The sequence below is a fragment of the Acanthopagrus latus genome, chromosome 18 (assembly GCF_904848185.1).
Source record: "Acanthopagrus latus isolate v.2019 chromosome 18, fAcaLat1.1, whole genome shotgun sequence".
Taxonomy (NCBI): Eukaryota; Metazoa; Chordata; class Actinopteri; order Spariformes; family Sparidae; genus Acanthopagrus; species Acanthopagrus latus.
In genome coordinates this window covers 6,968,742-6,986,113 of record NC_051056.1, presented here as the reverse complement: position 1 = coordinate 6,986,113, position 17,372 = coordinate 6,968,742, and the positions used below count along the sequence as shown (strand labels likewise).

Sequence of the window (17,372 nt, the reverse complement as noted above, 5' to 3'; positions counted from 1 at the left end):
TGTGTACTTTTTTTTGTCCAGCCCGATGTTTTAGGAAAATGACTGCCCACTACAGGCCAAATAGTAAAACAACACTCTTTTCGACCATATACCTTTGGAAAATAAAAGTCTACTACTGTATGTTATTGTTAAACGTTTTGGGACTGGTTATGAATGCACTGACTTCATTGATTATTTTTTTCCCATTCTTTGGTGAGAAACATTCAAGTTTCTGCTTTTTTTTTCTTTTTTTTTAAATGAAAGAACTGAATGACGTGCAGTTGTAGCCCCGCAATGCCTAAAAGAAAATACAAGTGACATCTGCTGTCACAAATAAAGAGCCCTAGATCAGACCCATATTGGTGAACACGTGAACAATGGTCAGTATGTGTGAAGTGTTCAAGGAGGTGATCAGCTGGCAGCCTTGCTAAATGTCTGGCTGGCAGGTGTAATTCTGTTGTAATGCTCCTCAACAGTCGGTCCAAAAGTGACTAACTAACTCACTAAGTAGCTTCTGAGGTCTGTAAATTTGATCATTTTATACTCATTGTGTTTTTCCAAATGCCAGCTGAGCAAAGCAGGCTGCTGTGAGCCCTGGAAGCCCATTGTTCACTGGAGTTACTCGAGTTTACACTACACTATAACAGTTTCTTTACAAATGTGCAGCAGCTGTTTAATCAGTCCGTAGGGCCTTGACACACCCTGCGTTATTTTGAGAATTCAGTTTTAGTTTGACATTGACTGTACATTTTTATGAATGATTTCAAACTACACGAGCATCATATGTCTGGTTATGAAGTATTCCATCAAAGAGTGCTGGTTGGTACAGTATACAGAGAGGAGAGCACTTTTTCTTCCTTTATACTTTTCAGTGCAAATCAGGAAGTTTTGTTCCTGGAATGAATTAGTATTAATTAATGAATTAAACTACCTTGTACCTTATGACATTCATATTGTCATACTTTTCATTTGATTTTTTTTCCCAGAATTTATTGGATGTTACTTTTATCGACAAAATTCTCCTTCATCTTAAACTAAACCAATAATCTAAAAATGGACTGTGACATTGATGAAAACAGGGTCGTGTTTCTTTTGAACTGCGTAATAACTTGTCAACAGGTATAATGTTGAATTGTTTGCTTCATCTTTTTTATACTTTGGAACTAGTTTCAAAAATTAGCCAGATGTTACAAAGCATACTGAGGGAGTTCTCAGTCAACAGAGCCTTGGAGATTATAAAGCTAATCTTGGGGTTGGGATAACTGACTGGCAAAAGACAACTTTAAAACTGTGAACTCCTGACCTCTCTGTCTTATGTCAATATGTTTTATTCGCCATAATCAATATATTCACAGTTACTAATGTTTCAGACATGTTCAGTCTCTCTGCTGACCTCTTTTTTTCCTTGAAATTTACGGACAAAATTGTTTTAGGAAGTGTTTGTGCCCAGCTCAGTCAGGAGCACAACAAAGAAGGAAGGTCCACATAGTAACTGCTTAAGTAAACAAATGATTTGTTAAAGATAACTCAACAGAACCAAACTATGAAGTATAAAGTCAGTGGTGAAAGATGGGTATTGGGTGCAATAAAAAAAAGTGGGGGTGCTAACCTAAACTATGTAACACGAACCAAGGCTAACTAAACATAATCACAGGGCTCTAGATATGAGCACCACACTGCTCAAAAAAATTAAGGGAACACTTAATCATGACAGTTTAACACCAAGTCAGTTAAACTTCAGGAATGTCAAACTGCCCATTGAGGAGGCACAAGTGATTGTGAATCAGTTTCACCTGCTTTGGTGCAAATTAAAGCGACAAAAGTTGCAATGGAGAGACAAAAGCAAGACACCCATCAAAAAGAAGGGAATCGTTTTACATATAGTGGCCACAGACAATTGCTCTCTCCTGATCCTTCCTAGTGTCCTTGTCACTACTGGTAGCATGAGGCGGTACCTGCAGCCCAGTCGGGTTGCACTGGTAGTCCAGCTCCTCCAGGATGGCACATCCATACATGCAGTCACAAGAAGGTTTGCTGTGTCTCCCAGCACAGTCTCAAGAACATGGAGGAGATACCAGGAGACAGGCTGTTACACTAGGAGAGCTGGACAGGGCCATAGAATGGCATCAACCCAGCAGCTGGTCCAGTATCTGCTCCTATATGTTAGAAGGAACAGGAGGAGCACTGCCATAGCACTACAGAATGACCTCCAGCAGGTGTGCATGTTTCTGATGCCTGACGTTCTCTAGTGGGACCTGTGTTCACTGCCCAGCACCCCACAGCTCCACTGGCATTCATAAGAGCACAGCTCTGCCATTTGATCCTCGTTCTCTTCACAGATGAGAGCATGTTCACACTTAGCTCATGTGACAGGTGTGACAGTCTGGAGACATTATGGTGAACGTTATGCTGCCTGTAACCTCATCAGCATGACTGGTTCAGTGGTGGGTCAGTGATTGCCTGGGGAGGCATATCCTTGGAGGGTCTCAAAGACCACAGTGCCATAGCCAATGGTACCCTGACTGCTGTTAGGCACTGAGATGAAATCCTCAGAGTGATCGTCAGACCTTACACTGGTACAGTGGGCCCTGGATTTTTCCTGGTGCAGGATAAGGTCTTGCCTAATGTGGCCAGAGTGTGAGGGCAGTTCCTGAATGACGTCATGCATCTGTGCATCCAACATCACTAAGTGGACATTGTCTGGGCACATAGGCCAGACGTGGTCCAGGCATACTGGTATGCAGGGGCCATACACACCACTGAGTCACCTTATGAGTTGCAATGATAAAATTCTTGCAAGTTGGATCAGCCTGTGATTTGAACTTTTTACCTTGATTTTCGGTGTGAAGGGGTTGAAGATTTAAATTGTCCATCTCAACAAATTATTCAACATTCATCAGTAAAGGTTTTCAACTTGAATGATTCCTGATGTGTGACTGAAGTATTCCCTTAACTTTTTCGATCAGTGTACATATAAACAGTGACTAAATTACTACTTTCCCTATTTTCCCCACATTGATTGATGGAGCTGGTATTTCAGATCTGATGCCTGTGGCGTGCCACAGGAGCTGTAATGACGTGTTTCAGATAAGGTGTGTCAATTATCACTTAGACTCCCTGTCATGTTTTGAACTGTTAGTGTGGCTTATGTTGTTTTGTGCTTGTGTTGTGCTGAGCACTGGGTTTTGAGAGGTGCTTTGCAGAGGCTGGCTGTGGCTTTCTTGATGGTTGGAGCCTACTGCTGTAGTGTATTTGATCATTAGTGCCAGCTGAAATACTCTGGTCTTCCCCCGTACAAGCTACCACATTATTATTTTGTCTCCTTGATGTGATACAAGGTCTCTCAATTCTTAGTAATAACTTTTATACAGTTAAAACAAAAACGTTTTAAAATGTTGATAATAATTATAGTAATAGTAATAAGTAAGTTTGTTTGGTTGTGGTTTACACTAGAACATGAAATGAAGTGACTACTGTATGACGGTGGACGGCAGCACTCCACTTTGTGACGCACAGCATGCCGCAGCGGCACTCGAAGAAGAAGAGGAGAAGGAGGAAGAAGAAGTCGTGTGTGTGTGCGTGTGTGTGTGTGTGTGTGTGTGTGTGTGCTCGGTAGTAGTGTGGCAGAATGTTTGGAAAACTTTCCATTTCGTTGTTTGTCCTCATTATTTTTTATCATGACCTTTCTGACGCACAGAAGAAAAAAGAGGTAACATGCCTTTATTATCGTAAAGCACAGCAAGTTCATAACGTTTTCAGAGCTGACTGTTGTCACTTGTCAATATTAGAAGCTAAGCTAACAGCAAGCACAAATTAGCTAACCTGTGGTTGTACATGGCAACAGGTAAGTAACGTTAAGTAGTTTTCTGCAAGTAACATCAATTTGCCCCACAGTCACGGACACGGATAACGTATGCTCAACCACAGCACTGAATGTTCACGTGTTGTTTGACTAGTCTGATGTTGGTGGATCTACTTAGGAGTTATTTTTTTGTCACTGTTCTGTTAAGGTGAGCTAAACAGAGCAAACTGTCCCAGAACTTGTTAAATAAGTGACGCCGTCAGTTATGTCGCTATTTGACGAGCTGTGGCGACACTGTTGTTATCAGCACTTCCTATTCAGCTCACTCGGGAAGTGCACTCCCTGTAATAGTCCTGATAACCTTCGCTGCTCTTCTTCTCATAATGAGAACGCGTCATTCATATATCAGCACCGTCAGTAACCTCCGTATTTCCGTATCAGGAAGGTCAAGAAAATAGAAAATGTCAGGTTCATTAGATATGTTTCGCCACATTGATTTTTCAAATCATCGAAATCTACATCATCACCCACCCTCACAATCAGACAGCACACCTTCATTGCATTACGAGACTTTTCAAATGTAGCTGGCACCCAGCCTCTAAAAATGAGATGATCAGTCAAGTCTGAGTCAGGAATACCTCTAAACATTGTTTATCATAACACCAATAATGCATACTTTCCAGTTGTTCAGGATCATCATGATTCATTGCTGACACTAAGCTATTGCTTAGTATTTTTCAGCCTCTTGAATGTTGGATCAGCTGCAACGAGCTATCGTATACTCTGTGTAAAGATTGATAAATGTAAGTAGGAAGTACACTAATGTGAATATACTAAGAGTATGCTTTCAAATGCAATATTTCAGTACTTTTTGGGACTGAATTGGCCCAGTTTGTATGTGTTAAAGTATACCTCTGTGTATAGACAGAAGATAAGTAAACACTGACTACACAACTAGATAACATCTAAGTTATATTTTGCACTACGATTATAATGTAAACTATACTATAAGTGAACTTATGTACAGATCATATACTTGTAGCCCACTTCAGGGTTTATGAAAGTATTATTCCGTCGTGCTACGTGCTATCTTACTTGTAACTCAACCTTGACTGAGAGACCAGATATTGATTGTCTTGCTTTAAAATGATGTGCACCTAAAAGGAGCGCCATCATGCCTGTATAGTCTAGACTGGTTCACACAGAGGCTGCTGATGGAAAACAGGTTACATTTTGTTCTGGTGAGCATAAATTATGTTAAAGCAGCTATGGGTGGCTCAAATTCAGAGCGATAAAGGGTTATTGAAGTATTGAATTAGGTTTGATTGAATTTAAGGGGACTATTGGGCCTTGCCTTGGAGGCTTTTATTGTAAAGAAGTTAAAATAAATGAAACATGCTTGTAACTGAATTGGTGGAGCCACTTTGGTGGCCGTGATTCTTCAGACACATTGCTTTAAGATACACCTTCAAGCAGGAGGCCTAGTTGGGGCTGACAGTCTACAGTTCTATAGGGACTGTAGCTGGCCTGTGTTTTTTCTCTTGTATTTATGTTTAATTTAGAATTTTTAATCTTGGTCTGGGACATAATCAGCTTGGCTGGCCACCGGGAATCCTCCCGACAAGTTCCATTCTAGTTCAGTTTCTGTCCTGGATGTATTGCACAACCTTCTCCAACATATTGTATGAGGCCAGTAGTATCAGGTTGATTGCTAATTTTTGTCCTCTGTTTTAAATGTTTTGGTCTCTAACTCAAATTGCTGTCTTTGTGTGTGTCTTTTATAGACTCTGCTGTCAGAGAAGGTAACTCAGATGATGGAGTGGGCCTCCAAACGTTCAGTCATCAGGATGAATGGAGATAAGTTTCGTCGCTTTGTCAAGGCTCCTCCCAGAAACTACTCTGTGTTAATAATGTTTACAGCACTGCAGCCACAGAGACAGTGTGGTGTCTGCAGGTAAGAAACAGGATATCTGTATACTCACATACACATATATACATATATGTATATAGTAATCTAAGAGGCTAAATGCATCTTTTCATTTCAGACAAGCTGATGAAGAATTCCAGGTGCTGGCTAACTCCTGGCGATATTCCTCTGCCTTTACTAACAAAGTCTTCTTTGCATCTGTCGATTTTGATGAAGGATCAGACGTCTTTCAGATGGTGAGACAACTTTTTCTTCCTGCTGTCCATACATCAAGGCTTCAGGCTTTGAGTCCAACCAAACAATTTCAGTGATAGACCCTCCTCATTAGAGGTGGAGCTAGTCAGTCAATTGATAGATGTAAAAAAAAAAAAAAAAAAAAAGTCGTAAAAAATAGGCAGAGTAATTGTAGTGCTAGATAGAATATAATGTACGGTGAACAGAGTGTATAAAACCAAAGTGTGTAGAGATGTGTTATGACCAGAGTTTTAGCTGTTATTGTATGGTGTGATGGCATGTGGCAGGAAAGATTTCCTGCATCTGTACCTTCGACAGCGGAGCTGGAGCAGTCTGACTCTCAAACGTAGTTTCTGTAAGACTTGTGCAATCATAAGTCTGACTGTGCCACAGCTGACAATATACTTAAAGATGGCACTCCTCAATGTCAAATCCCTTAGTGATAAAGCTTTCATTGTAAATGACATTAGATCCCATAGGCTTGACTGTATTCCCCCAACAGTTACTGGTTAAAGCTGACTGAAGCAATACGATCACATTTTTCCATTCCACACTGTACCAGGACCTTACTTTTATCTAAAATGAGTGGTGACCCATGCTTATAGTAACACAGTTTGTTTTGCCACTTAGTCAACTGACTATTATTGTTCGAGTTGATCTAGCATACTGCTGGGCCTACACATAATCAGTCATACTCTTAAACTGCTTACTTCTAAAGAGCTTGATATGATACCTCAGAACACACTTTATATTGGTATTTCAGATCTCTTTTATATTTTTATTTTATTTTAACTTTTTTTTTTTAACTATCTGGTTTTAAATTGGTCAAAAGACACTCCATTAGGGGTGCCGCTTAGCTCGGTTGGTAGCGTGCGCGGCCCATGCGCCGAGGCTCTGCAGCGGACCCGGGTTTGACTCCTGGCCTGGGTCCCATTGCTGCATGTCAGTCAGTCCCCCCCCTCTCTTACCCTGTTTCCTGTCACACTCTTCAATCTATACTGTCAATAAAGCCAGAAAAGGCCCAAAAAAATTAACTTAAAAAAATTAAAACTTAAAAAAGACACACCATTAGACACTGACTCTGTTAAGTTCTCTGGATGGATGGTGGTACTGCATCCAAAGCAGTAATAACAGCTTTACTAATTGAGATCTGAATATTTCTTCATATTCTGTTGGGTATTTTAGAATTTTTAGATTTTAATCTTTTTAGACAACAATTTTTACATATTGCACCTTTTGATTTTAAATGTGGTATTTATTAAATGTAGGGAAAATATTTGAATGAATATACTCAATGTTTTGTCTGTATTTAAATGTTTGTGTTTCAGCTCAATATGAATTCTGCTCCAACCTTCCTCCACTTCCCATCCAAAGGGAAACCTCGCAAGTCTGACACCTATGAGCTGCAGGTCAGAGGCTTTGCCGCTGAGCAGCTGGCGAGATGGGTGGCAGACCGGACTGATGTACAGGTAATTGAATAAGATAACATTAAATCTGCGAGACCTGAGGCATATCAATTATGTTGAATATAACAGAATGTATAAATATTTCTGTTATCTGGTTTTATGAACCCAAATGATCATGGTGAGTCAATAAATTGTCGCACGAAGCAGATTATCAACTCAATAAGTCAATCCAGGTTTTCCACTCCTAACCATGAATGTGTTCACATTAATGATGAGGTACATGCAGCATAGTCTATCGGCAGCAGAGCACAATATTTTGTAAAGGATAAACTATAAAATTAGTTAAATAAAAGAAGTTAAACACACAATCCAGGCTAAGAGCAACACAGTACAGTCACCAAATACAGGAAGGACAGCTGACAAGAAAAAGATTAAAGAACCTTTAAGTGTTAACGATCAACACAACTATCACAATGGGAGCCTCTAATGACACTCTGATTTTTGTCTGTTTTTCAGATCCGTATCATTCGTCCTCCCAACTACGCAGGACCTCTCCTTCTAGGCTTCCTCCTGGCAGTGATTGGAGGCCTGGCATATTTACGCAGACACAATTTGGAATTTCTCTTTAACAAGAGTGTCTGGGCCTTCTCTGCACTGGTAACAATATCCAACACACTCACACCCACTCAGCACAATCCATGTAGGTTTCCACCAAGGTTTTAAGAATAGGAAGTAAACTGCTTTGAACCAACTGTGTACTAGCCATTCGTCCTGCAAACACAGCAACATGTTCATTTTGGCTTCAACCGTGCCAGCCACAGGGAGCTCTGGGAAAAAAGCAACCGGCTGTGAAAAAGTTGAAACTGACTTGACTTTTGTAGAAATGCAGCCCTGTGTCACATTAAGGTGGCCAATCACATAAACAGGTGATCAGACCTGCGGCATGAATGAATAAAAACTCAGTGGAGTGTAAAAAAGTAATGTATACAAGTCTTGTAAATTTACGCACTCTGGCTTTGTATACCAGTTTAAAATACATCTGTGATTGCCAATGATCACTGTAGGACTGGCATGCTTAACATACTGTGGCAGAGGCATGGCCGGAGTTCCTAAGCAGAGTAGAAAAGGTCAGTGACTGGTCGTAATATTTTGCATGGCTAAATGTTACAGATGGAACACAGTGGACGTTTCTCTGTGTAGTTTGATGTTTTTCTTGGGATCACTCAGTTCGGTCTTGTGTCCAGTTTAAAATATTCAGTACTGATCTGCCTCGTCCTGGCTGTTAACTGTTATTTTTCACCCGTCGATGAGGACAAACAATCACTACTAGGATCAGAATGCTAGTAGCATAACAACATAGCAGCTTCGCCTTTGGCAAGCTGGCCAAGATGTCTCACATACACGGACCATAGAGTGACAGTCCCACATCCCCTGACGAGCCTGAGGCATTTCACCACACCACTGGATTTGGTCTGAATGTACACTTAGCACTGCATTGTAAGTGACTGATGAGCCACCTTCTCTGTTTAAAAATGGTCAGTCCAGTTTGATGTAGAGGCATTCTTTCATGTCTCTTTCAAACCATCGGTTTTCTCTGGACAAGATGTGTACATTGCTGTTCTCAAAGGGAGTGTTCTATGTCCTCCAGATGTAAGTGGACTGTTTAGTCTTTACCTCAGATGCTAGCTCACCTGTTTAGCCATGCATGTGTAGATTACCACAAATAGAGGTGTTTCAGTTCAAAATCAAACAAAGTAATTTTTTTTTATTTTTTATAATGCATTCCTTTTGCTGCTGTGTGTTTCTTTTTCTTTGTGTATCAGTGCTTTGTCCTAATCATGACTTCCGGCCAGATGTGGAACCACATCAGAGGACCACCTTATGCACACAAGAACCCCAGCACCGGCCAAGTTGTAAGACAAAAATGCACTATTTACAATATCCAATCCATCTCCAAAAAAGTTGGGATTTGCTAAACCTTCAACATGTTCAGTTGAAAATGACAATATATCAAATGTTGCACCATTACAGCCTGTAAAATGTTTATTGTGAATTCAGTGCTGACAGCATGTTTTAGTTAAGTTGGGACAGGGTTAACAAAAGTCTAGCAATGTTGTGCAGTGCTTCAAAAACACCTGCTTGGAACATCCCAAACATTAATTGGTAACAGTGGAAAGGATGGGTGTGAAAGGGGTTATCACTTACCGGCTTGAGCCTTTGGGGTTCGAAGTAATGAGCACTCGTTGAGCAAAGTGACCCAAAGAGCACAGAGTAATGCACAGCTATGTACTGAAGTGAAATTAAGTATACTGGAATATATACAATACTGACAACGAGTTGGAGATGATGAGATATTGGTGCCTATATTTAGCCCAACAGGATATTTGTTGCTTCAGTGGTTTCACTCATGGTCATGTGTATCTGAGTTCTGAAAACTGAAATGTTTTGTTTGTTTGTTGAACTGTTTAAGCTCAGCTGTGCGATTCCTATGTAAGTCTATGAAGGATATTACTACATGGATTATGGAAGACTTTGAAAAATTGTCGTTTGTAAATGCAAAGCATTGACTGACTGAATTCGGTTTTAGTTTTAAATAACATCCTAACTTTTTTGGAGAACTGGGTTGTATCCTTTTTAAAAATGAAATGAAATAATATGATAAATATAATTAATGAAATATGTGAACATTTATCAGAATGGTATTTAACTGTCTGTTTGTGTTCAGAGTTACATCCACGGCAGCAGTCAAGCCCAGTTTGTGGCTGAGACACACATCGTCCTACTCTTCAGTATCCTTCTTGTATGCATACTTACACTGAAATAGTCAGGACACACTAGTGACTAGACCAAGCGTTCTCATACATATTAACTTTTGTAAAGTGCACAGATAAAAACAAGGCCAGACAGAACTCATCCTCAGTGGATCAGATCAGAGATTCAGCTGTCCTGTTGCAGATTTTCTTCACTCCTCTTGTTTATCACCACATGCCTGACCAGAAAATGTCAGCTGGTGGGTTGTAACTGTTCAGTTCTAGAGGAGTGTTGTAGACTGTCATGCATCACTTGCATCCCTTGTCAAAACCTTGACCCTCACTGTCAGATGCTGCTGTAACCATGGGAATGGTGCTGCTGTGTGAGGCTGCTACCTCTGACATGGACATTGGGAAGAGAAAGAGTATGTTCCACACACCTCAACCATCCATATGATATTTTTCAGATCCAAAATAGCACATTTTTATTAGTTTAAATGATTAAACATAACCTTACCAAGATCACCTGATGCACTGTCTCGAGAATTGTTGTACGAGTGTGTGGTGGTATAACGCCAATCAGAGCCCATCTCTCACAGCAAACCCATCAGGTGGCTTGTGTTCTAGTTACATGCATCAGGATATCGGTTTTAGTTGCAGTCTATGTGCTATGTACAGACAAAGAAGCTTAATACTCAGATGTAACTCGGTCAACTTTTCAGTATACTGCAAATCGTTTCTCCATATAAATGACTTATTCAAACATTGTGCTAGGCTTGCCGTGCTAAAAATGGTCGGATGGTTAGGAGGGGGTTGCCAGAAGTGGTCCTGGGGCCAGCAATTTGAGACCCCTGGTCTATATTAAAAAGAAAACAAGCTAACAAGTTGACTAAAAGATGTTGCCTGAGGATCTCTAAAAGCGATGCTCAACGCCCTGACCATGTGGAAGTCATTGTGTTTATTTCGGCCTCAAAAATGAAGAAAATTTCAAGTCCGATGTAAAGAGAGGATTCTGGTGTGTTGAAGTCCTCGCCGTCCGCTGAGCATCAACACCATCACCAAAGACTCCTCATTTGTTCAAAGGTGACATTACCATGTCAAGTTGTATTATACTGATGCTACGATCTTCACGGACACATTACATTGAATAATTATTTGGTCACATCTTAGGTTAGCCAGTGTTAGCAAAATGCTAGCTAATGTATAATGATGAGCACCATGGTCTGTAGTCAGGAATAAATACATGGGGTACTTTTTTAATCCCGGGAAGGGGTAAAGGACATACCAGGCAGTGCAGGAGCAATGTTGAGTGATAATCTTGTCATCCTCAGCCTGTATGCTGTGGCTTCTCACCTTTTCCTTCAGACTAGTGTGACAAGGCGTCACTGTGCGTTGTTTTGTCATGTTCATAAATCATAACACGGTGAATATATCCTTCCACCATGAGCTGGCAGCCTCTTGAAGCGTCGTGGTCTGACTCCCATAAACTGCATATTAAACACTGCAGCACCTTGCTAAATAAGACCGGCATCGCCATATTTCCTTTTGTCATGCTTGTCCGACCTAGCAACAGTAACTACGGGGGGGGTCGGACTTGGGATTGTTCAACTGAGAATATCTAACAAACTGCAGGTCGGACAATGTGCTATCCTTTGTAGTGAGTTCTCGGCATCTATCATGGATGTTGAAATTTAAAGTAGTTAAAATAATTTGCTTATGAACTTTCTGATTATGACTGGACAAGTGCACAAATATAATAACATACATATTATAGCACACGTATAACAAAACTGTGTGTTTGTGTGTCTCAGTTATGTGTGTAGCAGGAATTGGTCTGGTGATGCTTTTCTTCAGTTGGCTGCTGTCTATATTCAGAGCAAAGTACCATGGATATCCATACAGGTAAAGACGGAGACTAATTTCTACCTGTTTATCTGACTTTACCTACTCTGATTGGCAGAGTTAATGCCTTACTTCCAACTGGCTGAAGTCGTCTGTCTCTTGCAGCTTCCTGATGAGTTAGAGCTGGCCGGCATCCCTCAGCATCACTGCAAGTATAGACTTGATGACAAGAAGTGCCGTCAACAAGCAGGGTGCTGTCCATGGCAAGGATCCAACATTTCTCTTTTCTAAGCCATGGTTTGTCTTAAGATCTGATGAGCCAAAAGTCTCTGTGTCAGCTCACTTACATACACGCTGTGCCTTTACGAAGACTCTTTAGGCAGTTGATTCATCATCATTGTGCAGTCAAGACTGTTGTGCCAACAGGTATTTTCTTGATTAGAATTTTGCAAATCTAAATTTGGAATTTCTTAAATTGTATAGGAACAGTTTTGCCCAGCTCCCACTGGACATACATCTCAGTATGTATCTTTATTTTTTAAACTGTTGAGACCATAAACAGGCCCTTGTCTCAGTTCTGTTTGTTGTTTGTTTGTGTGTGGCTGAATCTGAACCGTGATACTATAATTATGGAGAAGCAAAGTGGGAGCAGTTGTTCCAGGCATACAAGGTGTCTGGAAGCAAGTCATTCTGGTAAAACCTTTTACTGGTCCTGTAATATAATCTATTATGTATCCACTAATTTATAGAACAATGATCTGAGAAATTAAATAGGTCTCTATATAAAGCAGAAATGGACAACATTATAAATCCCCCCCCTCCTAACGTCCCCATGGTATTACTGTTGGCTACCGCTAACAGCTTGGCTACTGCCCAAAGCAAAAAGCATCCTTAATGGCTGTAGTAATGACTAAATGGGTTCATTAAGTAGATAATGTTACTAAGTGATGTAAGGAAGAATGCTGGTTTTTATTTGTCTCAAGTCCCAGTAGTAAGAGGAATCACATATTATTGGGGGAACAGACTTTGACACAACACCAGAGTGCTCTCCATCGTGTGAATGCCAGTCCCTTCACTTTCGTTTTACTTCAGTTTCTGTCGCTCTCCCCATCACTTTCTTTGCCTCCTCCATCAGTGGGATTCATTAATTTTCTTTGGCATTGTCAAGTTTTCAGTTATTTCACAGTTACCATGGGATATTGACAATGCCTCTTTTGTTTTGGTTGGGCAATGGCAGATGCACTTCTTATGTGCTGTAATTCAGCCTTTAGTTTTAGCAGGAATAGCATCGTGAAAACAAGGTTTAATGAACCACTCTATGCGCCAGTGGTGTAATTCCTCTACAGCCATTACACAGTGCAAACAGTATAATTGCTTGAGAATGAGAAGTCAAAGCAAAAATGTTAGTCAGTTTAAGTAAGTAGAGGAGGTAAAATTGGTTGGGGGTTCTACCTTACTCTGCTAGATGATATATATCGTCATATCACTCGACCCTAAGCCCCACACAAGTTTTCCTACTAAAGTCTCCTTTTTATCTTATTGACAGATAAGATAACCTGTCTAATCCTGCACCTTAGCTAATAGAAGAAGCCAAAAAACAAACATCCACTGGGTAAAGGTGCATTAATGTCAGTTTGCAGAGTAGATAGCATGTCAGCTGCAGCACAGTTAGTTCAGAGGCTGCCATGGTCTTTACTATTCAGTTTTACTTCTGACAACACACTGTCTTCCCACAGCATGTAAACTACAGCTGAGGATTGTTTACGTCACCTCTCGTTGCCCTGCTGGCCTCACCTTTCCAGGCGTAGGAGAAAAGAGCATTTCTGATATTTCCCTGAGGCTTTTCTTTTTTTCTCCTTTTATTAATAAAGTTATTAACACTTCATTTAATCACTTTGACAATATTTTTGAATGCAGAAAAGGGTGACTAAATGTGATCTCACTTGGTCTTTGATATTAGATTATTGCAGCTTTATACAACACAAGGCATAAATAGACAGGGTATTTAGATCTTTTATGTACAGCATGTACTGCCACTTGATATCACACTAGTGCACCAGCATCTCAGATGGAAAAAATGCACGCTTGGTTTACTCAGTATAGTTGGAAAAATAAAAGCAGCATCTGAGCACACACTACCCACAAAACTCAGATCAAAACGTTTAACTATGCAGTGCTGATCAATGTGATCAAGACTGCCTAGTGCATTGCCTTTTCTCCCTTTGAATGTTTTCAGAGACACATTTTCGCGTACTGCCTAGCTGTACAACAACAATTATGGCTGCATCAAAATGTCTTCTATCACTCTCAGGCTTTGCAGGTGCATTTGTGGGAAGTCTGCAGGTCTGAGGGCCAAAACTACACTTCATCTAGTCCACAAGGCCCTAAAGCGGACTTTCTGCAGGCTTCAAGAGAGTCCACTGGGGGTGCTGTCTTTACCACTTCAGCAGACTTCACTGATTTAATTACCCACATTTGCAATTTGGAATTAATGTGAAGACTGGACTTCACATTAGTGGAGCTCATCAGTGAGCTTGTTGCAAAAATACACATGTATTTGGGGGGTTGCCTTTGGAGAGCAGAGGAAACCTACCCTGGTTATCACGTTACCAGGTGAGTGTTTCTGCAGTGGAGTTATTGGGTCCTCCTGGAGAGTAGCGTGTGAGTGCGGAATCAGCTCGAGCTCTCTTCGGCATGGTAGTGCAGGTGGTTGTCTATGACTTCAGAAGGTCTCCAAGTGTTTTCTTTTGCGCTGCTGGTGGCAATGGACTTGCGCCAAGGATTATCTCTCAACAGCTGATGACTAGTTTCTTTTCATCCATCCGTTCTTAATGAACAGTTTTTAAACCATCCCAGCAAGGCAGCAACTGATAGGCATAAAACTCACTGACCGCAATGTTGTATTAGTTTCCATAGACCTGTATACATTTTGAGGCTGCATTTTAGTGATTTGTTTCAATATATTTTTAGTAAGCAAAAAAATACATTTAAATGATCCCAGAAAGCCAGTGGAAAATGTCTGACAGAATGATAGCACATTGGCTACAAAGCTGTATTAACTCTCATTAAGTGTTTGTAAATGCTGCCTGCATTCAGGAATCTGAATGAAGCCTGAATGACAATTGTTTGATTAAGTACAAACGTTATACCATTAGATCACAACATTTGTCGTTTACCAATATCAGCATGTGCTGCAGGATTTGGACTTGTGCGAACTGACCTCCTAAGGTGTGGCACAGGCCCGTTGCTCGGGCTGTGCGTTCCTTAACGCTTACCATTGGCTTTGTCACTGCCAAGAGAAAAATATGTCCAAAGCAGTTCAGCCATGGCCAGCTCAGTTTCTTCACTGCTGCAACAGTGTTTGCCCTGCTGTCTGTCATGATGCAGACCAGCTTCTTTTCATCCAGATGCGCTGCAGAGAGCTGCAGTTTTGTCAGATGTGTGCAATTCTGGGGCATAAACACTGTTTTAAGGCAATGTGATTTAAGAGTCCAGTCTGTGGAGAAGTCATATTGACCCTTGACCACATGTCAGTAGTGGCAGAGAAGTAGTCCACATTTTTTAGCTTTAGAAGTTTAGCCAAAGTGTTAAAAAGTAATCTGGGGTTGTGTTTGTTGATGTTTTCTTTCATGCCATGCAAGAAAACTTTCATTTTAGATTTTCACCATGCAAGATTGCCGGTATATTTTCCTGCAGGCATGCTTGAGATCTCTTTAAAGCACGTTTTAATAATGTGGTGAAATGAGTCTGGATGAGTGGGGAGTCATGGTCAACGCACGTGTTCTATTCTTCAGTCAGACCTGGATGTGAGAAAGTTCCTTTCAACAATGCTATGCAAGCTAACATTAAACTCAATGGCAAGTATGTTTACTGTTGTGTGGCATCAATTTCAGCTGCTATGGGATGCCTCTCCCATCAGTTGTTGTGGTCCACCTCACAAAGTATTGATGTAATCATCCAGACTGTACATGTTTGATATTATCAGAGTGCTGCTGCTGAACAGCATATTGGTTACTGCAGTATGAATTATGCATAAATGCTTTTAAGCAACGGTTATATCATCCCCCTATAGGTGTTTAATATTCAAGTAGTCCTTGAACAATGAAGTTGACACTCAAACTCACTTATTTTTTACTTGATGAAAACTTACAGGACCTGCAGCTCCACCCATTCTGCTTCTCCATAAACAATGTGCCTTACACCGCTGAACCACTGATGACATGTATGCCAATGATCTGAATGTAATAGTGATTAATTGCCATATGATTTTATTCAAGCTGAAGGCAGCTTGAACTGAAGCTAGTTAAATTATTCATCATGACTCCCACTGTGTAGATTACATGTTTCAGCATTCATATGAATGGCTCCTACGTGCTGGATACACTAGTGATGGAGTTACTTCTTCAGCCTTTTTTTTTTTTCTAAACATCAAATTGGAGTACAGCCTCACACTCAGGATGTTCTACAATCGAGCTAGAATATAAATATATATTGGAATGGATATATTAGAAATGGCAATTTGTACTAAAGAATGTAGAAAGACAAATAAATAAAGCTAGTTATCTCTATATCAAATCACCTCTTCTATAATTACAATACATTAGTTATGTCACCTGACAGTGAATTGTTTTTCACATGGTTTCACGTGTAACATACCTTTCCACTTCTGGTCTGGTCTTAAATGAGAAGGAAGAATACAGGGGGCTCGGGGCCCTGAGTCCATAGCATCAGTCCAGGATTGATTCCTACACTTTGCTGCCCTTTTCTTTCTGTCCGGCCTTTACCGTAATATCTTCAGCTGTGCTATCTTATGAAAAACAGACAGAAAAAAACCCTAAAAACTATAAAACCAAAAGAGAGAATAGGTATGAATGACCCTAACCCCTGAGCAAGATGCAGTTTGGAAGTTTATATACCTCTCATGATGTATACTAACTCATCAGACTTCATCAGAAGCACAGATTTTTTTCTTTTGATTAAAACAAAGTGCTTTTAAATGTTTGTGGTGTTCTTATCAGTTGTACCAGCAGCATTTGATCTGAAGTGATCACTTCTCACATTAAAATGCCTTAACTGCTGTCCAGTGTCTGTCTTGTCCTCTTTCTTTTTTCCCCCCGAATTTTGGAAGAAAGCCCATAATGCACAGTTGAAGCAGGGCTTGTGTCTCGACACTGAATCTAACAAGACTATGTCAAAACCTAGTTCATAAACTTCTTAATTAAGCTTAATTAATTTAATTACTTGATAAATGTGTGCTTCTAGGAATTATCTGCTAGTGATGTGATATGACTATGTTTAAAGTTGTCTCTCGGCTAATAATGAGTGTATAAATGTCCAGTGATATAAAATGTGTTCCCTCATGTTGTGCATACAGGATTTGTATGTGGGTAGATGAAAACGTTTTCTAGACAGCTTAATATCTACATCTTAAT

At 40.3% G+C, this 17,372-nt stretch overlaps 1 protein-coding gene across 1 annotated transcript; it reads left to right on the top strand.

The window, feature by feature from the left end:
• The first annotated feature begins 3,524 nt into the window (after nucleotides 1-3,524).
• Nucleotides 3,525-17,018, top strand: magt1 (magnesium transporter 1). Its single transcript, XM_037077441.1, has 10 exons — nucleotides 3,525-3,688; nucleotides 5,566-5,735; nucleotides 5,827-5,944; nucleotides 7,271-7,411; nucleotides 7,865-8,005; nucleotides 9,172-9,261; nucleotides 10,074-10,137; nucleotides 10,449-10,523; nucleotides 11,910-12,000; nucleotides 12,106-17,018. Exons 1-10 carry the CDS (start codon nucleotides 3,608-3,610, stop codon nucleotides 12,119-12,121), a joined length of 987 nt encoding a protein of 328 aa, XP_036933336.1. The 5' UTR covers nucleotides 3,525-3,607; the 3' UTR covers nucleotides 12,122-17,018.
• Nucleotides 17,019-17,372: the final 354 nt, after the last annotated feature.